This window comes from Pseudorasbora parva, chromosome 7 (assembly GCF_024679245.1).
Source record: "Pseudorasbora parva isolate DD20220531a chromosome 7, ASM2467924v1, whole genome shotgun sequence".
NCBI lineage: Eukaryota > Metazoa > Chordata > Actinopteri > Cypriniformes > Gobionidae > Pseudorasbora > Pseudorasbora parva.
The window spans coordinates 8,468,239-8,495,905 of NC_090178.1; the positions used below are offsets into that span (position 1 = coordinate 8,468,239).

General features: G+C 38.3%; 1 protein-coding gene across 1 annotated transcript; it reads right to left on the minus strand.

Moving 5' to 3' along the window:
• Positions 1 to 955: 955 nt before the first annotated feature.
• Positions 956 to 26,797, minus strand: paqr6 (progestin and adipoQ receptor family member VI). The gene is made up of 8 exons (XM_067447982.1): positions 26,595 to 26,797; positions 16,855 to 17,099; positions 13,319 to 13,446; positions 10,722 to 10,927; positions 5,998 to 6,124; positions 4,389 to 4,485; positions 4,106 to 4,250; positions 956 to 3,988 (listed from the first exon to the last, which is right to left on the minus strand). Exons 2-8 carry the CDS (start codon positions 16,903 to 16,905, stop codon positions 3,729 to 3,731), a joined length of 1,014 nt encoding a protein of 337 aa, XP_067304083.1. The 5' UTR covers positions 16,906 to 17,099; positions 26,595 to 26,797; the 3' UTR covers positions 956 to 3,728.
• Positions 26,798 to 27,667: the final 870 nt, after the last annotated feature.

The following is a 27,667-nucleotide window of genomic DNA, read 5'->3' on the forward strand; positions in this document are numbered from 1 at the left end:
TCTGTCTGTCTGTCTGTCTGTCTGTCTGTCTGTCTGTCTATCTATCTATCTATCTATCTATCTATCTATCTATCTATCTATCTATCTATCTATCGTTAATAGATTGTAGCCTACTCACAAAAAATGACGGTTGTTTGTCGGTTACTTAGATCTAACGTTAGCTCGTCGTTGCTCCTTTGATTCAGACACAGATATCAAGTAGTGCGATGAGAATACATTTCTTTACATTAGGCTAGCATTTGAATTACTAGAGAGAGAGAGAGAGAGAGAGAGAGAGAGAGAGAGAGAGAGATACGTATGTGAACTACTTGCGTGTGAACTAGGGCCTAACGTACTCCTCCATCTGTTCAGCATCTCTTTCTACCAAAAACGGAGCTGAGAGTCCAATTACTTAAAAAAACAGCGATGTTACATCCTCGTTATTAAGACATATATTTTTCTATTCAGGAATCTAAAAGTCGCGGGGCGGCAGCGTTGATAAGTTTCTGTACTTCTCCTGGATGCTTTTCTCTTGAAAGCACAAGGCATTGATATAGAACAGTTATTAAACTGACTGGAACTACCTGCATTTAACAGTTTTTAAAGGTATAGTTCGCCCAAAAATGAAATGAATTATGTTCATCATATAAAGCGATCGAGACTCTTCTGAAAATTTTGACTAAACAAATCAATTCATATTAATTATTTTTACAGTCTCTTTATGAACTTTTTGAAGCGTCAAATTAAGCGTCAAATTAAAATACTTAACATTGTAGGGTTGAGGGTTGTTGAAAGAAATGCAAAAAAATTAAGTTAAGGGGGCTGATGGTTAACACATCCTATTATACTGCAGACCTAACATTATATTAAAAATCTGTTACACAACAGAATTACAAGAACAGACTTGGCTCATACAGTTTTGTGGTAAGCCAATAATGCTATATGCACATTCAATGAAACCACTGGACAAACACTGTAGTGAACAATGAGTCAGTTTAATTCTAAGCACTTTCATTTTTTTCACATTTGTTACAAAAATATTTCAAAATTGACAATGGAAAATAAAAGGCATTGCAATAATGATTGCATGTTTTAATTATCCGATTTAAAGGGAAGCATTAGAGTAAAAAAAAAGAAAAAAAACCCAACAAAACAGAACAACATTTCTGGAACGTTTGTAAAAAATAAATACAATTACTATTTCTATTTTGAATTTCCTTGGCAATTTTAAATGCTACATTGTAACATTAAATGGGTCTTTAAGAACACAGTTTCAAAAACTGTAATACATTCATTTGGGCCAACAAACACACAGGGATTGGGATGCCAAAACCTTTTACGTTTCATTTAACGCTAGTGCACAAAATACTACTGTCACCATCACATTCACATCTAAACCTCTTTGAGCAGAAGAACAGACTCCACCAGGGCTGGAGCTGAAATAAAACACACACCTACTTAAAAACAGTGAGCGAGAATTTCTGCTGTCGAACTACAAATAGGCATTTGGAAAAATGCAGAACCTTCCGCCACTAACCACTGAAACACCTACTTGTCCTTTTTAACCCAAGATCCCTTTCATAAACGACCATTAAAATATCATTACCGCCATGTGACCGACCTTGAGAGCTTGTTAGAAAAGGTTTCGCTAAACTTTTGCCTTAATGTAGCATAAATTGAACTAAATTACAAGCCTACTACTGTGCGTACCGGTCCTGCACCGTTAGGCCAGACAAAACAAGTGCAGTGTTCTCCTGAAGGACAAAATGAGAGATGGAGGTTAAAAGCTTGGGCAAACACAATGATTAGCTTTGATTTCTTGAGCAAAGAAGCGTTGCATGAGCAAAGAAACTATTCTGAGCTACGCACTACATTGCACCGGTATACAAAATCGACAAGTGCACTGACAAAATGCAGTTAAATATAAAACCAAAAGCCTTGTGCTTCAATATGAAACACTCTGTATTGTATGCCATAAACCTGCAATGAACAAAACAATACCACAGAATTGTGACCTGATGCAGAGAAGGACATAAAACTCACCGAATATCTAGAAACATCTAAACGACAGTGAAGGACTCCAGTGCAGCCCCGTCTTCCCATGAGATGCAGTTTAGCAGGAGAATGATGCTTACATGAGCTAAACAGTATTTATCATTCGAGATGAAAATGTAAAAATGGAAATGTGTTTTTAGAAATATAGCCCTTCCCCCCATCAATTAATTAATGTTACAGATTATTCAAAGGCGTTCCAGTAAATCCGAATAATTTGCCATTGATAATAAGGGACATTACAAATAGAAGTATTTAAAGGGGCAGAATTTCACCAACACACCAGTTATTCTAGATATATACTTATCTACCATTGTATATTTTGATATGCACACACATCATAAAATTGGATTAATGGTATTATATTAATGATGATATTAATGCAAATATAAAATCCCTGATTAATGCTACTATCATTTTCCAGTTAAAGCTATGATAACATTAATATGTAATGAAGCAAACATCATATTTTGTTGGCAACACTTTACAATAAGGTTTCATCTAACATGAACTAACCATGAGCAATATGTGTTACTGTATTTGTTAATCTTTCTTAATGTTAACAAATACAACTTTTGATTTTAATAATGTGTAAATGTTCAAATGAAAGGTCCACTGAAGTGCCTTGAAACACGCAGCATTAATCATTGTGTTGACGTAATTTCCACTGAAACAGAAAGAGAGGGCGGGGCATATCAAACAGCCACTCCCATTTGTTTAAATAGCCAATGGCGTTCAGTTTATATCACAGCTCAGCCAAAGCCACAGTTTCCTCTTAATCTCTAACAGTTTCTGCTCCTAATCTCATATCACTTTAAAATACAGCATTAGAATTCAAATGGGTCTGATACGTTTCGTCTGCGGCAACTCACGCATATGATCGGCTCTGTGCTATTGTGGAGCAGACTGTGTGTGCATGCTGTGCGGCGGTTCACGTGACACTAACGTGAAACCAGACTTGATTCACCCCAATGAAAAGCATACACTGTCTGAATCCTTCCTTATCCCCTGTATAGTGCACTATGTGCCATTCACCATGTAGAAAATAGTAAATGTGGGACAGCGTCTATTTAGGGACGGGAAGCTGTAGATTTTAAAGAACATTTGATTGGACAGAAAATCTGATGAGAAGCTGAAGTGCAAAGTGCATCAAAATAATGAATCCAAATTGGCGGAAGTGAGAAACTAATTTTGAATTTGTGTATTTTCTAAATGCAAATTTTGTTGCATACTAGCTTATAGATAACATTAGACTAAAAGCCCAAAAACTTTAATTTCATTTAAGTGCAGTTCATTATTAGTTCATGTTAACCAATGTAGTTAACTAATGAAACCTTATTATAAAGTGTTACCTTTTTGTTTATAAAAACCCTTAAACTATATGTTATAATATAACCTGTAAAAGTCAACATTAGCGTCATTCAACCCTCGACCTTTCAAGAATAAAATCCAAGGCACAATGGTTAAACAACAGCTGAAAGGTCTCGATTATCATTAGGGTTTCTCGGCTGAAATAATAGACCGTAAGTATAAAAGTAAACTAGAATATAGGATCTCGCATAGAATAAACATTTAGCTTAGTACAAAAGTATCGCCACTACCGATGCTTTTTTATCAGTGAAAGTGCGCTAGTGAAATCTAGAGTAACATCATCCAGAAAGGTGCACAGTGAGGTGTGAAGTGGTCAAGAAAGCTCATTACTCCTGATGAGGGTGGGAGCCACAAGAGGCCGAAGTGCTTTGGCGAGGCGTTCGCGGTAACCCGATGCTGAAGATGCCGATGATGCCCAGGTTGAGCAGGACACCCATTGCGAGAGCCCCCAAGGTACCTAGGAAGGAAGGTAAAGTGGAGTGGGACGTCAGCCACTCTTTGCGAGACGACATGTCCGTCAGCACCGCCTCCAACTGGAAATGGGTGCCCACGACCGCACATATGTGAAAGAGCTGGTGACTGTGACCTTGGAGGAGAGCGAGTGAAAAACTAGTCAAAAGGACTGTGTGATGCTGGTGTGAACCTCTATTTAGGCATTAAAAAGCAAACAAAGACAACCGTAAAATCACTCAAAATGAGGTACCGATGTAGTCAAAGCGTCCAGGAGCCAGTCTCTCGGGCAGGTGAGATGCAAACAGGAAGCATGTGAGAAACGCAAAGAACAGATGGTAAGAGTGGCTGGCCAGAGCTTCGCTGGGACTACAGCTCCCCCAACAGCACGACAGCAGCTATACACACACACACGGACAGAGACACACATTGCCATCCAGAATAAGAGCATTTATATCTGCAGTGTTATACCACGGGCATTATTTGCTTAAGTAATTATTTAATGTACATGTGAAATCAAGTGTGACCATACTTACTCGGTAAAACAGTGGGATGCTATCAAAGAGGAAGGGAACCACGAATGCAGCCGTTCTCAAGATTTTACTTTTGTGTGGAAACTGCAACTCTACAAACCTGTTACAAAAGACAATATGTGACAGATAATATATGTTCAAAGTGAAATGCTTTTTAGTTTTAAATAAAAAAAGTAGTATTAATATATCAACTATTTGAAATATAATATAATATAATAAAGAAAACAACCATCACAAAAATGGATCATTCAGGGAAATACACACAGTATTAAGAATCAAGGGTACGCAGACTTTTGAACAGGGTCATTTTTACAAATAGAGCGATTTTTTTTGTTGCCATATGGACTAAATGTAAACATCTTTTATGTAAAATATCTTATTAAGGACAGAACTAAATAAAAAAATAACATGCCATTTTTATGATCCCTTTTCTTTTGTTAAAATGATTAACATTTTCACATATTCTGCAAAGGGTATGTAAACTTTTAGCACAACTATACACACGCACACACACACACACACACACACACACACACACACACACACACACACACACACACACACACACACACACACACACACACACACACACACACACACACACACACACACACACACACACACACACTAAATGTACAAACTATTTTATTAGATGTGATTAATCGCGATTAATCTTTTAAAAAGGACTAAATAATATGATATAATATAATACAACGCAATATAATATAAGAATCATAAAATATTAAACAATAATATATACCCAGATATTTTTTATTTAATGAAGAACATGTGAGTTGTGCTTGACTGTGCAAAAGTTTCCACCACAATGCAAGGTTATTGTGTGCGGTTGTCAGGGTTGTTGTATATGGTTGCTAGGGTGCTGCTGATGGTTAATGATTGTTGTTATGTAGTTGATTAATGGTGCAACCCAAACAAGCCCAACCTGTTTCTAGATATTTAACAAAACATCAACGAAAAGTGGCATATGCGATCAAATGATGTTTGAGCCTTTGCATTTCAATGACTGAACTCATTTTAGTGGATGTATGGATATGTGCAAAACCGCTTTTTACCATATACTGCAAACCTGTTACAAAAGACAGGAAAATCCACCCTCATTTAAAATGTATTTCTTGTAGATTAAACGTGTAATTCATAGTCATATGCCTTTTAGTTTAATTACATAAACATAAATGACTATTCTGCAAATATTGCTCCCTTTCATCATCCTCCACACATACATTTGCTCATTTCGAAATATAAATGGCACACCTCTTCTCAACACCCTGTGAGATGTGAGGTATCAGAGCGAGACAAGTTATGTGCCAAAGTTAAATATTATATATGAGAGATAGTGGCGCTTACCCAAGCTAAACTAGTTAATTCACTGAATTCAACAACTAGTCAAACTCTTCTGTAAATCATTTTTTACAATGCCTGAAACTTTTTGTGCAACCAGGCACAAGCTCAACAAACAAAGGTCTGTGTGTGAGAAGGACTTAAATTACATAATTACCACCGTATTATTCAGAGTCTAAAATGACATCTGCATTAGCTCCAGTAATCACAGACTTAGTAAATGAGTCTTAATCACCCTCAAAACCACTCTCACCTGGAGTAGCAGGACATGCTCGTACAAAAGAGCGAGTTTCCGACGGCAATGGCCACGAAATACTGGTGAAGCCAACTGTTTACCCAGCAGTCGGGCATCACGTAAGAGCCGTATGTGATGCCACAACCTGTAAAAGAGTATGACATATTTAAAACATAGACTATTGGATGTCAGAGTACTTCTATTGAACAAAAATACATTATTGAAGAAGATTAATGCATGTTTTTACTTCTGCTTTAAGAACCGAACTCTTGGTTAATTAACTGTGAATCTAGTATAAATAAAGTAGATTAGTTGTTAACAGATTGAGATCTAAACAAAGAAAGTATACATCGACAATTTCTGTTTATTTGGAGACAAAACATTTTCAATGTTACTGTGTTATTTTAAAAAGTGCCATTTGCGATCAAATGATTACATTTTTGCTACTTGATTTTTAGTGCATTTATGGATATGTTTGAAATAGCATATAACCAAGTACTTCAATTAATTCTGAAGTATGCAGTATACATACTGTGCATACTATGTGAATTTCCCCCATATTTACCTGGATAAATCGCCTAGACAGTATTAAAAAACAATGTAAATTAACTGATATTTCCAACAAACAAAAAAACACTGTGAGAATGTGACAACAACCTAGCACCCTACTGTTTAAAATGTGTTCCTTTGCACACAGTTTTTAGTAAAACAGCAGGTAGTATATGGCATATACTGCACAAAAAAGAATAGTTACTGTATAAAAATACCATGTTTTATTGATATTTTTTCCTTTTGTAATGCTTGGCTATTGCGCCAGATCTCTGCTGCTGAACATATACAGCTATTCTGCTTTTCTCAACGGCAGTAAAAGAGGTCTTTCTTCACCACAACTGAGAAACATGACCAGAGGCGAATTCCACAAATGAAAGAATAATATTTTTATTAGACTACGGGAGTTTACAATAAAGACTCACTGCTCTACACAGGATATTGTGGCCGAAGTCAAATGAATGAAAATACTGCAGAAATCATTTTAAAATATACTGTAAAATAGATTTCCACTTGAAATAATAAGCCATCTTCTATCAAGAAAATTAGTCTTAAAATGTTTAAAATGTGCATTTATAAATCACTTACTCTATGTAAGGTAAAGTGTTCTGCGCATATTAAAATAACGCTTATTTTTCGCTCTAGCTCTTCACGCTTCTTAAGTGCCTCGAACAATACGTGTAGTTTTTCAGCCTTCACTCTTTATCAGTACAGACTTTAAAGGTTTTCTCTGGAGCCCGAGCATTTGCTTTCTTTCCTTTGAAGTCATACAATAAAATGGCAGCAATGTATTAGACGGCTCATTTCCTCCAAAGCTCACGCTTTCCATAACCTCACAATAACCTTCCAATTCATTTCTACAGCCGGCCCGTAGTGAAATTCTTCTATTTGACATCAGCTTCACATCAGAATTGCTTCTTTTTACTGGCCAAGTGAAGGGATTTCTATATTCTGTCAAGGACAGCAGATGACAAGCAGCCATTCTGGCACATTTATCTCACAATGTCATGCATTTACATTTATGCATTTGGCAGATGCTTTTTATCTAAAGCAACTTACTTTGCATTCAAGAGACACATTTTATCAGTTCATGCATTCTCTGGAAAAAACAAAACCAAAAAAAACCCCTCCAATGACCTTGACGTTGCTAGCAATTTTCTCTATTGCTCAAGGTACAGAAATGCAGTGTTGTTATGTTTAACTAAAACCATTAAAAATGTTAAACTATTTTAGGTCATTGAAATAAAGCTGAAATAAAATATTACATAAAAAAGTTTTTTTTTTTTTTAAACTGAAACGAAATTGAAATAATACATTTAAATTTGAACTGACTAAAAATAAATTAAAATTTTTGAGTTAATACAATGAAACTTTTTTGAGAATCGACAACCTTTATTAAAATATTATTAAACGATTTTGTGAGCATATTGGGTAATTGTGTGTGTTTTATTTCTGATGACGCAGTCAAACATGCCAAATAGATTTATCAAATTTTTTATGTGGTTCAGATACAATAATATTTTGAGTTTCTATTTCTTAAACATAGATTTTTTAACATTTCCTTCATTGTATCAACTCAAATTTTTAATTTCAATAAACTCAAAATTAAGGCAACCAGGTTACTTACAACCTGCAAAAATCAACAAATTTTAAATCAACAAAAACCAACAATTTTTTTTTACAGTGTAAATTGGTCACACTTTAGATAAGAGTCCAATTCTCACACTTGTTGGTCCACTTTTGCTGCCAAAACAGCCCTGACCCCCCGAGGCATGGACTCCACTAAACCCCTGAAGGTGTGCTGTGGTATCTGGCACCAAGATGTTAGCAGTGGATCCTTTAAGTCCTGTAAGTTGCGAGTTGGGGCCTCCTCAAACCATTCCTGAACCATTTTTGGTTTGTGTCAAGGCGCATTATCCTGCTGAAAGAGGCCACAGCCACCAGGGAATACCGTTTCCAAGAAAGAGTGTACATGGTCTTGGGTAGGTGATGCGTGTCAAAGTAACATCCACATGAATGGCAGGACCCAACGTTTCCCAGCAGAACATTACCCAAAGCATCATTGCCTCCTCCCCCGCCTTGCCTTCTTCCCATAGTGCATCCTGGTGCCATGTGGTCCCCAGGTAAGCCACACACACGCACCCAGCCGCCCATGACCCTGTCGCCAATTCTTCATTATGGCTTCCTTGGACCACTTTTGATAGATACTGAACACTGCAGACCGGGAACACCCCACAAAGAACTGCAGTTTTAAAGATGCTCTGAACCTGTTGTCTAGCCATCAGAATTTGTCCCTTGTCAAACTCACTCAAATCCTTACGCTTGCCCATTTTTCCTGCTTCTAACACATCAACTTTGAGGATAAAATGTTCACTTGCTGGTAACAAAAACGAATACAAATGAAAAACTGTATCAAAATTACTAAATATTATAAAATGTTATTATGAAGGTAACACTTTATATGTAACTTTGCATGTACATGTCAGCTTATTCTACAAACCAGAACCGTCTACTACAATCTAATACTCTAATAAGAGTTAGTTGAAATGTATATTGACTACACTGCAAAACAAATGCTCTTCTTTCTTAGTATTTTGGTCTTGTTTCTAATCATAAAATCTAAAAATTCTTACATTAAGAAACATTTACCAGACAAGTACAAATTATTGTCTTGTTTTGGGAAAAAATAACTTTTGTTAATTTTGAGTTTTTGCTTAAAATAAGCAAAATAATCTGCCAATGGGGTAAGCAAAATAATCTTAATTCAAACAGAAAACAAGATTATTTTTCTTACCCCATTGGCAGACTATTTTGCTTATTTTAAGACAAAAATCTCCTAATTTTGAGTAATTCTTTTCCCAAAACAAGACTATTACTTTTGCTTGTCTAGTAAATACTTCTTGTTTTAGGAATTTTTAGATGTTTTGACTAGAAACAAGACAAAAATACTTCGTAAGAAAAGCATTTTATGCAGTCTAAGTAATTTATAGTCAATATAGTACTTATCGAATGTCTAAATGTAACGGAGGCCAGCTAGTAGAAGTTGCTGTGCGAGTAAACCTCACTCCTCTGATCTCAAGAGACGCTCTAGCGACTGACGCTAGAGGTTGCAGCCTTTAGCCTCCTTGTTAGAGCGTCCGACTCTCATGCCGGCGGACCCGGGTTCGAGTCCCGGTCCGAGCAGTAGGGGTTACATTGGTGCCGTGACCCGGATGGGAGTGAGGTTTAGGGGGGTGAGTGTAACGGAGGCCAGCTAGTAGAAGTTGCTGTGCGAGTAAACCTCACTCCTCTGATCTCAAGAGACGCTCTAGCGACTGACGCTAGAGGTTGCAGCCTTTAGCCTCCTTGTTAGAGCGTCCGACTCTCATGCCGGCGGACCCGGGTTCGAGTCCCAGTCCGAGCAGTAGGGGTTACATTGGTGCCGTGACCCGGATGGGAGTGAGGTTTAGGGGGGTGAGTGTAACGGAGGCCAGCTAGTAGAAGTTGCTGTGCGAGTAAACCTCACTCCTCTGATCTCAAGAGACGCTCTAGCGACTGACGCTAGAGGTTGCAGCCTTTAGCCTCCTTGTTAGAGCGTCCGACTCTCATGCCGGCGGACCCGGGTTCGAGTCCCGGTCCGAGCAGTAGGGGTTACATAAAGTAATCAAAATAAAGTGTAACCATTATTAATACTAAAATAACACAGCAGGAAATGTCTGTTTCATTTATTTTATTGTGTCGTCCCTTATAAATAAATAACAATATTTGATTTTCCTCATGAATTTATTAAAAGCAGTAGCACTGCACCACTTATTTTCAAACTGCACCTAAGTTGTGTTCACTGGTTACCTGAACAATATGATGAGTGCTTTCGATAAAGAAGTTTGTAAGGCTACCAGCTTCAAATATTTGCAAGATATTTAAGAGTTTTGATTTTAGGCCACTTTTATGTTAGAAGTCCTAAAAAATTGTCCAGCGTGAACCACAGGTTAGCTTATTAGTCAAAAGTCTTGCTATGCAAACCTAAATGCAGTCTTATCTGCCCACCACTGATGTTTAAATAGAAGACAGTGGGTAGGAAAGGCCACTGTGTATTAATAATTATAATGTGTTTATCTCCGGACCAATAGGGTGAACAGTACCTGGGCCAGGCTTACTAACAGCTAGCGCTTGCGCCAGCACGAAACAAACAGGACAGGAGAACTGGAGCATACCGAGACTGTACAGGCTGAGTGCCCCGTAGTCGAAGAAGTAGCAGATGTGACGAGCCTCGGCTGACATGGTGCTGAAGGTGTGGGCGCAGCTGGAGGTGAAGGGGTACAGGCAGATCAGAAGCATGTAGACCAGCAGCGGCCAGAAGTAGCTCTCCGTCAGGAAGTCCAGAGTGAAGCACAGCACGCTGAACCGCCACAGGAAGTACCTATAATAGCACAGGACAGGTCCTACACGGGGCATTTATGATTTGTTTGAGGAAAGTAGAGCAGGTTATTGAAGAGGTCATGACATGAGAAATCAGATTTGCCTTGATCTTTTGACATGTAAGAAGAGCATGTCACCTGAGCATGTCACCTGAAGACCGTATGCACCTGGTGTTTTAATTTAGCTCTTTTGTCCACTTTTAGCCACTTTTGTCCTGATTTCTTCGACGAGAGGGTCTATGGGCAGGTAAATGTATGGACTTTTTCAAACATTTCGATCTAATGGACGAAATAAGCTCACGCAATTTACATAAACAGACACGACCAGGGAAAACAGAAAAACATATGGAGAGCATCAGCTTTTGTTTCTGCTCTGACAGCCGCAAGACCACACGGCACGGCGAAAGCTGTGTGTGCGTGTTAGAAATCAGGAACGGTGAGAGAACATTGTGCTTGGTACGTTTTTCATCTTCAATCCTAACTTGGGTCTTTTGTCTGGTTAACGCACTTCCATAATGTTTCGCTTTAGGTCAGTAGTCTGCCTTTTGTGGCTGTTCGAATGCATTCAACCACATGAGCGTTCACTCTACGAAAGCAATCAGGGCGAATGCGTTTTAGAATACCTCTGGTGGTTGAAAGTGGACAAGCTCAAACCATATTAAAAAACAATAAATAAAAACCCATGTCATGACCCCTTTAGACCTTTTCCTTTACTATTATATCTTTAACATACAGCTGGGCGGTATGCAATAGAGCTCTTCCCAGTTTATCAGTCATCAGTTCACGACTTTGAATATGGCTCATCCAATCAGAGTTCAGAGTCTGAACTGTCTGTGTATAGCTATACATTAGTGGCCAAAAGTGATAACCAGACTCAGCGGTTATTTATTTTTATTACACGGCTCTGTGAAATACTTGATTCTGGTTGGTCAATCGCGCATTCCAGCGGTATGTTATTTCCAGATAACACCCGCTCATACGGGTACTACGAGTTATCTTGACCGGTACTACTTCTATGCTTAACGCTGGCGCCATCTTGTGGCTTAAACAGCCGTGGGTTACAATGGAAGACTTCAAGGCAGGTTTCCTTTATAACGTTTTTAATATAGATCTTTTTCTTACACAAACGCATCGATTCGAATCAGAAGGCTCTATTAACCCATCGGAGCCGTGTGGAGCACGTTATTTGACGGACAGCTGCATTTGTTATGGACTATTATTGTTAACGTTAGCCTGGACTTTTTAAATGTAACTCTGATTGTATTTGTCTGAAAGAAGAATGTCATATACACCTATGATAACTTGAGGGTGAGTAAATCATAGGCTTGGTTTCATTTTTGGGTGAACTAACCTTTTCAGCATTCATTTTCAACATTTAGCAGCAATAGATAAAGGCTTAAAGCAGGTTATAACTGTTTTTCTTTGCGGAAGCTCTGCATAAGAGCTAATAAAATATTTAATCTCAAGACAATATTTTGTGTCTAATAATTATTTATTTGAGACTAGTAGCCGTGTAATAAGCGGGATAATGTACACCCAGCCGGTTGTTATCGCCGAATAAACCCCTTCATAGTGATGCAAGAGTCCTCCGCTTCATGTCGGGGTCCTGATCACTCTGTCGGGGTTTATTCTGCGATAACAACCAGCTAGGTGTACATTATCCCTTACTTATGACCCTACAAGTTTGATAAGATGATCAAAATGAGGAAAATATTTTTGTTTTTGTAATAATTTTAAATATGAAGAATATTAAGCATGAGCAACTGTTTTCAACATAAATAATAGTAATGTTTCTTGAGCAGCAAATTGGCACACTGTAAAAAAAAATCAGGTCTTCAATTGAAAATGTTCTAGTGACTGATCACATCTAAATTTGTCAGTTGGCCGAATTGAATTTCTGTTAATTAAATTGCATCAATTCACAGAATTTAAATTCGGCCAACTAATTTTTTTTTAGATGTGATCAGTCACTAGAACATTTTCAATTGAAGACCTGATTTTTTTTACATTGCATATTAGAATGATTTATGAAGGATAATTCATGTGACACTGATGACAGGAAATTAACTATACATAATACATAACTTATCATAAATATAATAGCAATATGATATAACAATAGAACCTGGTCTGATAATCAAAACTGCATTATGAAGCAGCTCAAACAAACACTGTATTAAAAAAAAAAATCAGGCCCCAATTGAAAATCTTCTAGTGAGTGATCACATCAAAAAAAATTAAATTAAATTGCATCAATTCACAGAAATTCAATTTGGCTAACTGAAAAATGTATATGTGATCAGTCACTAGAAAATATTCAATTGGGGCCTGATTTTTTTTTTTACAGTGAAGCTTCACTAAAAGGAGGTCACATGTTTAACTGGGCGCTTTACCAGGTTGGCAGGAAGTGGGTCCAGATATTGACCGTTTCATTGGTCATTTGAAAACTGCTGAGAACGCAGTCCAGGGCTGAGCTCCTGGGATGGCGGTACCCAGACATGATGCCATCCTCTCTAAACACCTGCAAAGATGCACACAGACGTCTAAAACACACGCAAACATCTAAAGAATCATGAAAAGGCAATGCACATTCTTCTAAACATCATCATCACAGTAGAAAGAAAGTCATACGAGTTTGGAATGACATTAGGATCGCAACTTTTTAGGGGAGCTTTAAAGTGCTCTTTTTACAGAAAATCAGATCAGAAAATTGTACCTTTAGCGGTACAACAGCTTTTCACCGGGGCAGTACTCTTAAAATGACATAGTTTTACTTTTTTACCCCTTAAAGGTTCATAGCAGTACCTTAAAGGAACATTCCACCGTTTTTAGAAATAGGGCCTTTAACTTCTTTTCTACATTTAGATATGTGGGCAAATGCATTTTTGTCTCAGTGCATGCATTGTTTTAGTTTGGCAGGGTCGCCACTAGCTTAGCTTAGCATAATGAATGGAATCCTATGTTGCCAGCTAGCATGTCCTGAGTAAAAGTGATACAAAATAAAAAAAACCCCACCTAATTACTTCTTGTGGCCTGCATATTCACAACAAGTAAAAATAGTGATGCAGATTAAGACTAGGTGATTTCCTAGGCAGATATTGACTTATTATGGGGAAGCACAGACGAAGCACTGCTACTTGGGCACAGGGATATCACGCAAGACATCGTGATCGCTCAATAGCCAGAGGACGTGAGGATAACAGCTGTGATATCTCTGCGCCCAAGTGACAAGCTGTTGTACCCCTAAGGTACAATTTTAAACATTTTTTCTCAGAGTGTATGATATTTTAAAGGCTCCTCATTTTGGAGGTCTCCTACAATAGATTTATATGCATCCTAGGTCCAAAAAATGCTTTAATGTTCTCATAATATACATTGTAGCATCACCTCTTTGCTCACAGTGTCCGAGAGCTTCTATTGTCTGATGTGATTGGTCTACAGCTTACAGCCTATTACAATATCTGAATTTCAGCGCTTGATACACAGTGATACGAATAGTAAAACTGTCATCGGTTTTACCATATCAATGGACTACTTGAACAGCTTTCAGCGCACCTACATACATAATAGTGTGGATTATTACTACATTTTATGGCTGCCAATTTATTAAAGGTCCCATTCTTCGCGTGTTTTCGAAGCTTTTATTATGTTTACAGTGTGCAATATAACATGAGTTCATGTTTCCCGTGTAAAAAAACACAGTATTTTTCACACAATTTACTTATTTGTACAGAGCTGTTTCCTCTGTCCTAAAAACGGCCTGATGATTTCCTTGTTCTATGAAGTCCCTCCTTCAGAACCACGTAACGAGTTCTGATTGGGCCAGCGCTTCCCGTGTTGTGATTGGACAGCAGCTTAGCCTCCCGCCTCTTACCATAACGGGGAGACGCAAGCGCTGAATGCGCGCTCTTCTCCAAATGGGAGAGCAACGAGACCACGCCCCCTTTTTTGCGTGTTCTTGTGGGCGGAGGGTTAGTCAACAAACGGTTCTAGTGACGTCATTACATCCCTGCACTTCCTGCTGTAGTCCAAACCGGCCGTCCGCTGTAGGCTTTGAAAAAGAACTTCTGTTAAATAAAATATCTCACTTGGCATTAAACTTTGAGCTTTATAATTTTACAGGTATTATTTATGCTCTAACAGGAACATTTCACACTAACTAAAGTTTGAAAGATGGAATCGTGAAGAACGGGACCTTTAAAACAATAAATCATGTTCTCTGTTAACATTAATTCTAATGATTCGGATCGCGTGTTAAACCGGCAGACTGCTGAAGTTACGTGACATTGGCGATCCGAATCATGAATCAATACGCTGATTCATAACCTTTTGAAACATTGTTTTGAAATCGGCCCATCACTATATAAGTCAATATTTTGTTTTTTTTTCACACAAAAACTTTTCTCGTCACTTCATAAAATGATTGTAGAGCCACTTTAGTGAGATGGGCTTTGAAACGACGTCTTTAGTGCCATTTATGGGTCTTCATATGAGTCTCAATGAAGGCCTTTCTGAGCCATCGGATTTCAACAAAAATATCTTCATCTGTGTTCTGAAAATCATCGGAGGTCTTATGGGTGTCAAATGACATTAGGGTAAGTAATTAATGAGAGAATTGAAATGTTTGGGTGAACTAACCCTTTAATAACAGCTGAGACCCCACAGTGTGACGTGAGGCATGCCCGGAGTGGCCATCGGGAGAATCGGGAGAATTCCCGGTGGGCCGCTCTGTCCGCTCATTAATTGGGCCGGAAGACTCGGCTGCTTCATTTTTCTTTTCTCTTAATTTTCTCTGTATGTCTATATGTGTTTAGTTACTGTGTGACTGATATAACAAACCCACTAGATTTCAATTTAAAGGAGCGCATGATCATCAGAATGTGCATTAAAAAATGCCGCTTTCTGTTGTCAGAGCGCTCTCTCTCTCTCTCTAAACTCTAGCGCATTGGTGTACTCAGCTTGTTGCTATGGAGAAACAAAACAAAATCGTAATTTAATGCTGTGGAGAGAATAAGCTAATCGCGGAAGGATAAGATGGATAGTAAAAAGTTTCCAGGGGGAGCTGAAAAAGCCAGGTTAAAAGAAAGAAAGCATTGGAGGATAACGCGGTCAAATGTGCCAAACAAACAGATATTTTTTTCTAGACAAACGAGCACACAGAACATAGTGATTTAAGGTAACTTACAGTGACTATAGTAGTAAGCTATATGTAACGTTACATTTATGCATTTGGCAAACACTTTTATCCAAAGTGACTTACATTGAGGGAACTATTTTTTATGCAGATCACTGTTTTTATTTTGATTATCTGTTTCAATTAAACTTCAGGAATTTTTAGCCTTGTGACTTTACTATTTCTTCTTGATGATCATGTAATAATAAATAATAGGATAGTAAGAACAGATCTATCACTTAATTTATCAAGGTTCCACCATGGTTTGATGTGGGATGGGGATGGGGATGGGAGTTTTGGGCTTCCGGGCTGAAAATGGGTCCCACTCCGCCCCTAACGTGAGGATCATGTTTGTACGGTCTGACAAGCAACAATCATAAAGGGATAAACCGATGGATCGATTCTTTCTTTTGGGAGACAATAACTTAAATGTACCGTGCAGTAACTTTGCAGAACTTTTGCATTTGCAAACAGCTATATTACACACTGCATGAAAGGTAATATTAGAAAAAGCATAAAAGGGCCACTTCAATATTCTGAATGCAAATCATTCATCTAACGTAATCTTACCGAAACAGTGCTGCGCTGGACTCAATTACTTTAAAGCAGAATTGAAACGGTGGCTTGCACCACTTGGTCCCACTAATCGGGCTTGCGATTTTTAAGCATATGCAGGATTTCCCAGGGATTTCCCTCAAAGGGGGAAAGAACCACAATAATACACTGTTTCAAACGCTCTCTTTGTCCCGCTCTCACCTTTGGCACCTGGTGGATGTCAAAGAGCTGTGGTAGTCTGACGCTCAGCATGTCTGCGGGAAGGCGCAGGGCTCCTCTCCCTCTCTGACAGGCCTGCTTGAGTCTCTCCCTTCCTCCTCGACACAGGACGCACCACAGCGGACACTCCAGACCCCGGGACGGGCCCCCTTCCCCAGTGTCCCACCTCACACACTGAGCCCAGCCCCAACCATGACCCTCACCAGCCCCCCGCCACACAGGAAACACTGCAGAGAGAGACACAAAACAATTATTTGACCCATATGCATCGAAAAGTAACATAGATTACCGCTGAAAACTTACTTAAGCTTTGAATGAATGGATTTGTTTCAAGACCCAGATTTGACATTGTGCATTTAGCACCACTTGATGCCCAATAATAGCTAGCGTTGTTTAGAGAACTTTATCTGTTTAAGATGCCACAAAATGGAGATTAATTTGAAATAGCTCATTCCAAGTTAATAAAAACATACCAGTTCATTATGTAAGGTCTTTATACACCACTGAAAACACAGTTATGTATATTATATTGCATTTCTGTCCTCATAAATATTACACACTGCACCTTTAAAGGGACATTGACTGTATTCTCACAATTTTAAAGCACTTGACTTGACCTTTCATTTTCAGGGAGATCAAATTCTTCTAACAGCTTGACTTATTTTGAAGAATTTTTGTGCACAAAATCAAATAAAAAATGTACAATAACTATTGCAGAGACCAAAACTAGACACCACACCACACACCGAAATATGGAGTGATCATGTGACAGTGTGAGAATAATACGGTTTAAAGTTGCAACAGTTTTCCCTATTGTGATTTATATCAGAGCGAAACGGCTTCTTGAACACGAAACTTGCGTACGGAATTGATTGGATGGTTGTGTTCTGCCATTGGTGGATCTCATGTGAGTGACAGGTTGCCCCGCCCTCACACTAGTAAACACATCATCGGAGAAGAAAAGAGGGAGGGGAAGTTATATTGATAAGATTACGAGGGTGATGGATAAATCCTTTACAATACATGCTGCAATATCCCATAAATAATACAAGAATGGTCAATTTTGACATAATGGCCACTGCATACAGTTCCACACCTGCATTATATACCGTGCAGCAAGTAGTACACGCTAATATTCTATTTTATGCATTTACAGAGTCAATTTAGAGAACTGATTTGAAGCTTCAACACTCAAATCAATCCCATATATCTCGTCTTGTCCTCACACACCCCAGTATGGGCCTCCTATTAGAGGAATTCAACCAATAACTGGAAACATAACTTGGCACACTGGTGACATTGCATGATAGTGTCACATGCACACATTTTTGCACAACTTTTGAGCAACTTTTGACCTCTTAGAAGCTGAAGTTTAACTCTTTAGCTGCCAGTAACATCCTCTCTAAAGAGTCTGTGCTGCGCTTTGAATAGGGGCCAGTCTTGCACACTAGAACAGAATGTGCTTTGTGAGGGGTCAGAGAGTTGCCTGTTGACACGCGGAGCCGTATGAAAATGAGCATGCTTTCTGCACACGGACAAACGGCAGCCTAAACAAAGCAGATGGAAATGCTTGAGCAATGTCTCTACATAGGAGCCTTCCTAACTGCTTGCAGATACCCTGTGGATTTGACTAAATGGATTGTTATTAAAGTTTGGTGACATAGCTAAAGAAGAAATGATCTCATTTATTATTTACAATTCACAATTCAACTATTTGCTCTGGACGGCCTAAAAGTGTGATGATGATTTATATGCACAAATAAAAAAGAAAATATTTACCTGTACTGATCGTTAGTAAATCTTTTAATAAATGAAAAATCCATGAAAAAACTCAAATTAAAGTATCCATGAGCATTCGTGAGTGCTGAATCAGACTTTAAATTAATTCCTTGAAATGAACAATAGCGGTGACTCACTCATTATATTGAACAGACACGTTCAGTATTTAATTGTAGCGTCTTCTCCAACTCAGTCACAGTAATCAAGCTGGTGGCGTTGGGAATGGCCTCACAGGGCAGCGAAGCATTCTGGGAATTGTAGTCTTTCATCCCCATGAGACAAAAATACTATATATATATATATATATATATATATATATATATATATATATATATATATATATATATATATATTTGTAATAGTTTTAGTTAACAATACGGTCCAGAATGTATGGAAGAGAGCAACATTACCATTCAGCTAAACGTTTCCTTTTGCACTGTCATATGGGTTTAGACCGTGTCATGCGGCATTGTTCATGATTGAACAATGGCAATTTTTATTTTTAACCTACTCTTTGAAAGCAAATAACAGAAACTGTCAGAACAGCAGATTTGCATAAACTGATACAACGGATACATTCCGGTCAGAACATGCAGGGCTGGACATCCAGGAATATGCTGTCATTGTTCCATGGGCCAAGTGTTGATCTTACGGATTAACGGATTGTGGAATGTCTCATCCATCAGCTGTTTCTATGGAAGTCAAACAAAAACATAATTCCTTTGCCACTGGATATGAAGTTTTCCCTATAATGACCTCTGGATAATGTGCTATTTGGAAACAAACAGCTCGCAAACATTTCGTATCCCATTTGCCACTGCTTAGTTTGAACTTTTTTTGTCTCGTTGATAGGTGGAGATGTTTAGATTGCAGTCTGACTAACTAAATCCCATGACACACCATTTTGAGTCAAAACAAGAAGAGCAGATGAGCTCAGCTGAGGCTGGTGTGTGTGTGTGTGTGTGTCCACCAACTGTGACTGGAGAGAGAGCTGTTATTGTAATAATTCATATTGATGTATTTCTGATCAAAATGGGATATCCAAAGAATGGGTGTTCATCCATCAAGAACTAATTAGATTGTGAAAAGCAACAGTACAAAAATGAAGCCAGATGGTTGGAGTAGGGCTCAGTGGTGTAAGCAAAAGAAAATGTTTTTTATTCAAGGCCTCATGGTTTCAGAAGTTTTAGCAAATGCATAAATTAGCATATTATAGTGACACCTAGAGGTAAATGGATGTCACTGTAATTGCCAGAGTAGTCGGTGTAAAGCAAGACGTTTTACAGATTTTCACCAAATGAACACAAGGAAGAATGATATTTAGTCATTTCCAATAATATGCACCAATATAATATTTTTTAATGCTCAGAACAGCTGCATTTATTTGATTGATATAGAGTAAAAACAGTGATATTGTATAAACTAATGTCTATTTTTTAATGTTTTTGTTGATTTTGTTGATGATGATTGCGCAGCTCTGTTTATCATATCAGATACATTTAAGTGTGTTTAAAATGATGTTATGACGTTAATCTGTGTGTTCGCTCAGCGGCTGCTGTGACACTTGTTCACACTGTTAAGAGTAAAGCGCTTCTGCCAAATAAAACCGAGGGTAACGCAGATATGATGACATTGACAGGCGACTCCCTCAGACAAATAACTATTCCCTAAAAAATAGCAATTTTCTCACAATTTACAAATAGTTGGAAACATCTGGGATATTGTAAGTACTCAACTGAATAAAATATATAACACTGGCCTAGTGGTTTTTGGATATTTTACTGCAAAAATACTACATAGTGCACCTTTAATTTCTTTAAATAATCTACTGACCCCAAACATTTTGAACGTTGAGATGGGGAAAAAATGACATTTTACAAACAAAAAATTAGCATTATTTTAGCCAGAAAGTAACTGTAACCCATAATCTGAAATGGTGTATTTTCCCATAAAGAAGTCTAAATCAAGAAGTCTGAGTGGTGTCAGCCAAGTTGCTATTTTGTAAGTTATTTTAATAGAATTTAGCATTTTTATCACTTTTTTTTTTTTTTTTACAACAAACACTTTTTCCAGTTGAAATAACATGCACTGATGAATTATTCATAATAAGAGCAGGTATGTGCATTAAAAAGGTAAATAGAGTCCATTTTTATTTCACAATGGCTCATGAACTACTTCCTAATTCAATCCAGACTATCAAACTAAGACCTTGATTTCTGGGACCTTGTGTGTGTTTCTTGCTACACATCTCACCCTCTAGAGTAATTCTGACATTCTTTCTCTGGCTCGTGATTGTGTCACAAGATCTGTCTCAATGGCCGTCTTTATCACGGCGTGTTGACAATAGAGCGCCTATGCATGCAGCCTGTATGCGCATGTTCTGTTCGGCTCATGTGCGACTGCAGTAACCGTACCGACTCTATCTCAGGCTCTGAGCATTCCACTGTCATGTAAATACATGATCATGGGATGAATAGCTATCACCTAGCTATCACCTCTACGCTCAAGAATAATAATTATGCAAATGGATATACTGGGAGAACAGGAATTGTCCACCAAGTTTGAACTACAGTTCAGTAAGCAAAGCAGATTAGGTTTTAAACGCTGCTTCAAATTTCTAATGGCCAATAGAAATAGGTTTCATAGAAAACATTTCAGTTAGAACAACCAAAACCTGTTGTGGAACAATTAAATTAAGCCAGAGGCTTGTTCCTGGAAACAAAAGCTTTTAACGATACCAAGGAGTGCAACGGACCCAAACTGCACCTTACATACATTACACCTGTTGATTTCAGTAGATTTAACAAAGTATTAGTGCTGTTTGCTAAGACATTGTTCATATTTAAAGGTAAGGATTTGAACAAACTACAAACCCATTTTGTTAGTGATTATAGATAATCGTTTTACCTGGTGGCAAAACCATCAAAAGAAAATCCCATAGAATTACTTTGAAAATATATGATTGAAAGCCACAAGAATTCACACTAAATGACTTAAACCACGTTTCGACCGCAGGAACTTTACCCAGGAACCAGGAACTTTGGGGTGGTACTCGGTGTGTTTAGACCGCAGGAGCCAGGGTCTAAATGAAGTTCCGGGTAAATATTTCCCCCTCCAAACGGCCCTGCTCGCGAGGTAGTACTTTTTCAAAGTTCAGGAACTTTCGAGGGCGGGACTTGGGCACTGAACATGCTGATTGGTTGAGCTCACGCAGCATTTTATTTCAACCAGCATTTTTAAAAGTCTTTTGTGAGGTTCCTTCTGCGTTCAGTAAATATTCTGCGTTCAGTCTTGCTGTCTGTCTGATAGCGCGCGTTCATCTCAGCCATCTCACGTGCAATGTCTGTAATAGCTGATAATAATATACATTGTCATTTTAAATCTAGCTTTACAAGCTTTCTGAATATGCTGCTCTTTTCTGTCGTTGTTAATTTCCTCTTTAGTAAACCTAACGTTATACATAACCAGCAAAAGCAGCACAGCTTCAATCTCTTCCATACTCGTTATTCATTTTTTTACAGTCTATTTTTCACCATGTAAACGACCTGACCGATTACTTTTAAGTGTGCGTCCTTACATGACGTGACAGCGCACGCCGCGCTCATGTTGACAAGAGAGGAAAGCTCATTTTTCTGAGGGGTAAACTTTTTATTTCGTAAGTTATGAAGATAATGTTGGAATAATGACACAGCGTATATTGCCCCAGGCAGTTTTTACTTTAACTGCGCCTGACAGAAGAATTTTTTTTCTGAGATGATTATTCCACTTTACAACAGATAAATAGTTATATAATACTGTATTAGCCCTGGTGGCCGTTAATAGTTGCTATGGCTACAGTAAACACATTCCAGCTGGTGCAGAAAACAGCGTTGACATTTTTGATGCGGCAGACAAACTGCATGTGACAAAATGATTGCGATTGAAAGTCATCACATGTAAACACCAGATCGGTTTAGATAACGTCTCATGTAAACAGTCCACTAAGCCTTTCAATCGGTACAAAAAATGTCATAATTTTTTGTTCATTTTTGCGGTCGCGCAAAAATGATTACTGTCCGTCACTGACTTGGAGGAGGAGTCGCGCGCAGTCCTACATCACCGGACTAATCTGCCTAATCTTCACGGATTATTAGATCGCGGTGGAAACGCAGACAGTTGCAGGTCTGGGGGGAGAAAAGTTCCTGTAACAAAAGTTCCTGGTACAAATTGTTCCTGGTAATTTTGGTGTAAACTGGGCTTTAAACAACATCTCATGCTTTGCAGCTACATTTCAGACTTTGGAGAGAATGAAACTAAAAAGTTCCTTTCATCCTGGAAAATGCTGACTAAGCAGTTTGAGCGCTAAATTATCCAGAATGCATAGGAACAGTGAGAAGAAGGCGAACATAAAAGTGAGCTTAGGTCATGGGTTCCCAACAAGAAGCAGAATATGTTCAGTATAATTTTTAAGAACCAAACTGTGAAAAGTCAAAAAACCATCAAAAAGTTATTAAAGACCTTGTTTCTCTCATGTGGGTAGGTCTGGGAAGAATCAGTGGTAGGCAAACAATCAGTTCTCATAATCAATGTGTTGCAGGAGAAATTAGCAGAAATAAAGATCTGAGTGACTTTGACAAGGGCTAAATTGTTCAGAGTATCTCTGGAACGGTGAGGCTTGTGTGTTGCTTAAGGTTAGCAGTGGTGAATTTACCAACAGTGGTCTGAGAAGGGACAAACCACAAACTGGCGACAGGGTGTTGGGTGCCAAAGGCTCATCAATGCACGAGGACAATGAAGGCTATCCCATCTGGTCCAAGCCAACAGAAGGTCCACTGTGGCACAAGTGACAAACATTTTAATGATGGTAATGGGAGGAATGTGTCACACACAGTGCATCTCTCTCTGCTGTGTATGGGGTTGCGTAGCCAGAGCAGACAAATCAGAGTTCCCCTGTCCACTGCTGAAACTGCCAACAATGGGCACGCAAGCGTCGAAACAGGACATTGGAAAAGTGGAAGAAGGCCGGCTGGACCGATGAGTCCAGTTTTCTTTTCCGTGTGCACTGTTCACCTGGGAAAGTGATGACACCAGAATGCACTGTGGGATGACAACAAGCTGCTGGAGGGAGTGTTATGCTCTGTAATGTTCAGCTACCCTGGGTCCGGCCATTCACATGTACCTAAATTTGACACGCTCCACCAACCTAAACATTGTTGCAGACCAGGTACACCCCTTCATGACAATGGTGTTTCCTGAAGTGACCTCTCTCGGCAAGATAAGTCACACTGCACACATTGTTCAGGAATGGTTTGAGGAACATTAAGAAGAGTTCAAAGTGTTGTCCTGGCCTCAAAAATTCCCCAGATCTCATTCCAATAATGTCCAACAAGTTCAATCTATGACCTCACAACCAAGATGACTTAAAGGATATGCTGCTAACGTCTTGGTGCAAGATACCACAGACACATTCACGGGAGAGTCCACGCCTTGGCAGGTTTAGCTCTGTTTTGCAGCACGCCGAGTATCAACAGCATATAGGCTTTGTGTATAAGTGGTGCTTGCCTGTGCAAAAAAATGCAAGGGTGTTGTGGTTGCTATGACATTGCTATGGCGTTCTGAGTGGTTTTAACATGTTGCCAATCTAGGTGTCGAGGTGGCTAATAATACGTAGCTATAACTTTGCTTTTTGGTTTTGCATACTCAACTAAATTAACATTGGCCAAAGAAGAAGAAAAAAAAAAGTGGGTTTTTGTTTAGTTTTAGTTTTTTTATGTCACAGTTAAAGGTGTTATATATTTTGTTCAGTTTAGTTCTTACAATATCCCAAATGTTTCCAACTGTTTGTAAATTGTGCGAAAATTGCTATTTTAACCAAGGAGCCGGGACGTCTGAGGGATTAGCCTGTCAATTGCATCATATCTGCGTTTCCGCTTTTATTTGGCAGAAGCGCTTTACTCTTAGCAGTGTGAACACGTGTCACAGCAGCCGCACTGAGTAACGTCATAACATCATTTTAAACACACTTAAATGTATCTGATATGATAAACAGAGCTGCGTTACCTCATACTCATGACCGGAAAAGTGGAAATAGCGCCGGCGGCTGTGTCCCTTCATGATAAAAGTCCCGTCGCTCGCGAGGCGTGTGTTGTGTAACAATCGCTCCAGCGGCCGTGCTCAGCTCCACAACACTCGGTCCTGCTCTGCTTCACACTACAGTAACGTTAATAATCACATCCATCAACATGATTTCTGCCAGAGTCCTATCCCGATTCTTTTTTCAGTCGGCTGTAAGGTGAAGACCACATGTCCTTAGATTCTGAGCTCAAACTTGGCATCATCAAACTACGCCTTTCTTTTGAATAGAAGACCCCTAGAGGACGGAAAAGTTATATAGTGTAGCTTTAACGTGTTTTTTGTCACAGTTAACATGATTTTTTTATATTCTTGAATATATACACAGACAAAAAACACTTTAAAAGAAATCATAAGATTAATTTAGATTATTTTATTTTATTGATAACCAACTAAATTTAAACCAAATCTGCATATAGTTTTCAAATATCTCCCTTTTCTTGTGACATACATATTAGAATAGTTGGCACTTGATTTTCATTTTGCAGTTGAAGCCTTTATCTTGAGCGTTTTATGGTAATATTCTTGGTAAAAACAGCTTTGGAACAGAATTTATTGTGAAAAGCACTATAAAAATATATGAATTTAATTAAAATTCTCTTTAGATTCATAGTGAGTAGAAAAAAAACGGTGCAAATGATCCCACAGATCATCCATAATGTGACATTCATCCGATTTTAACGTATGTGGGCGGGGCACTCAAAAATGAACAAACAGATGGATGAATCATTCACAGTAAGATCAAGAACATGCATTAACAAAACAAATGCTGACTTTAATACAAACTACATATTTTCCAGATAATGTTTTAGTAATTTCTTCTGCCTTTACTAGAATGACAATTTGTCAGTTTTTATCATGCTTAAGCTTACTACTTCTAAAATAGTATAAATGCAACTACATACATGAGAATATATAGCTGCCATTATATTTTAGGAAGGGGGTCCCTCACAAGCGGATCACCATATTTGGTCCTTGGCATTGAAAAAAAATTATGCATCTTAGAATAAATACAATTGATTGTATTTTGTCATGTCCTAAAAAACACAAATGCTGCATTGTGGCCACTAATAAAGTTTTAGAAAGCTGCTTGACAAGCTACATTTAGAATCCACACAGTAGTCTAAATAGTATATCAGAAGCATAAATGTAACTTTCTTCATATCTTCTGGTGGAAATGTGGAACTCAGGAGGGCGTCCAGCACAAAAAGAGATCTAGACAGACTACAGTAAATAGGGTTTGAAAGAGGCCCAGTATTACTTACAGAAGCCTGTTCACGTGATCTAATGTACTGTATAAGGCAGACTATGTTACATATGTGTTCGAGGAAAAGACAAGCAGTTCTGCAAAAACCACCATGCTCTCCCATTATATGCACGCTATATATACTCTCACCCATGGGAGGTGATCAGTGTCAACTCAACACTTCCACAATTCACAAAATGCCAAAGTCATTTCGTCAACTTTAGAAACCCAAACATTTACAGTAACTTTATGATCTAGGCTACTCTTGAGAACTTTAACTTGAACATTTAATCGTCAGTTCTTCACTCTGCTCCACATTACACTTCTACTTTTTCCTCACCATCTTCGCCAAAATTACGTAGCCTATTCGTGGTGTGTTTGTGAGATTTCAGCTTGTTGTGAAATTCACTGCCTGTGTAAGTTATAATATAAAGCCATGACATGGTCACAACAACATTAGATCTTAGAACTATTAGATACATTAGAACTATTTTGCTGTTGTTGTTGCACGGCAACAAATCGGACATTATGGATTAAAATACCAAAAACAACGCTCAATATGCAAGAGAAAATTTAAAGTCCAAACCTTTGAGCTTGATCTGGTCTATGAGATCATTTGCGCGTGCCAGTTGGAGATGTGAGGTCGCCAGTTTGGGATCCGAAGAGTTACAGTTAATGGAAAAAGAAGCGCGAAATAACTACAGACCCATAGCTGGACTAGGTTCTAAAGTTAGTGGACAGCCCCGAGAATCATTCGGGCTTTGTGTGTCCTTCACATTCCTAGGGAAAGGAACACAAACAGCAGTAGAAATCCCACCCTCCGCGCACGAGCATTCTCTCATTGGATGGAGACATGAAAGCAGCCCAGTGTTCGGGATCAGGAGACCAGCGAGAACAAAGCACGAAACCCGTTCAACTACTTTGAGCGTTCTTGCTCTGTTTCAAATAAAGAGAAGTAAAATTATCCTTAAAATGGATAATTGCATGACACTTCGAATTAAGCGCCATTCACAATATTGCATGACCTTTAATTAGTGTTTCATTGCAATTGTTATTATTATTATTTATTTATTTTTTAAATATTCACAATATATATTTTTTCATTCAGTATTTTATTCAGGTATCTCATTAAGTGGCATTCTTCCGCTAAACGTTATTTATTAGGGGAAAAACAAATCTTAACAGGCATTTAACATGTAGGCCTATAAATATATTTTCAATCAGTCTAGTAATCCTAGTGCTATTAATAGGCTATAGCATAGGAAAAATTATAAAGATTATGGTTTGTCTGAATACTCGATTCTGATTGGCTGGAAGATGTGCAATAAAATCGTTAAAAACATGCCATGAGCAATGACTCTCAATGACTCTATGAGCAACCCCTCTTAGCAACGTAATTATATGTTTGTTCTCAGTATTGTTCAATGAAGCTTTGAGCTTACTGGCATGCAGAAGAGAATTGTGAGAGAACGACCGAGTGACGTAGCCTATTTACCTGCATTCAGATTTTGCAGTTTTCTTGAGGTCAATCTTACATAATAAAAAACCGTTTGAATGTCCCCAAGATCTTGTCCTTTTACAGTTAAGGGCTTTCCCTGTGCCCTGACACTGACAGCTAGTAAAAGCATTTCAGTTGTGTTCACGACGAGTTTCAGTCCT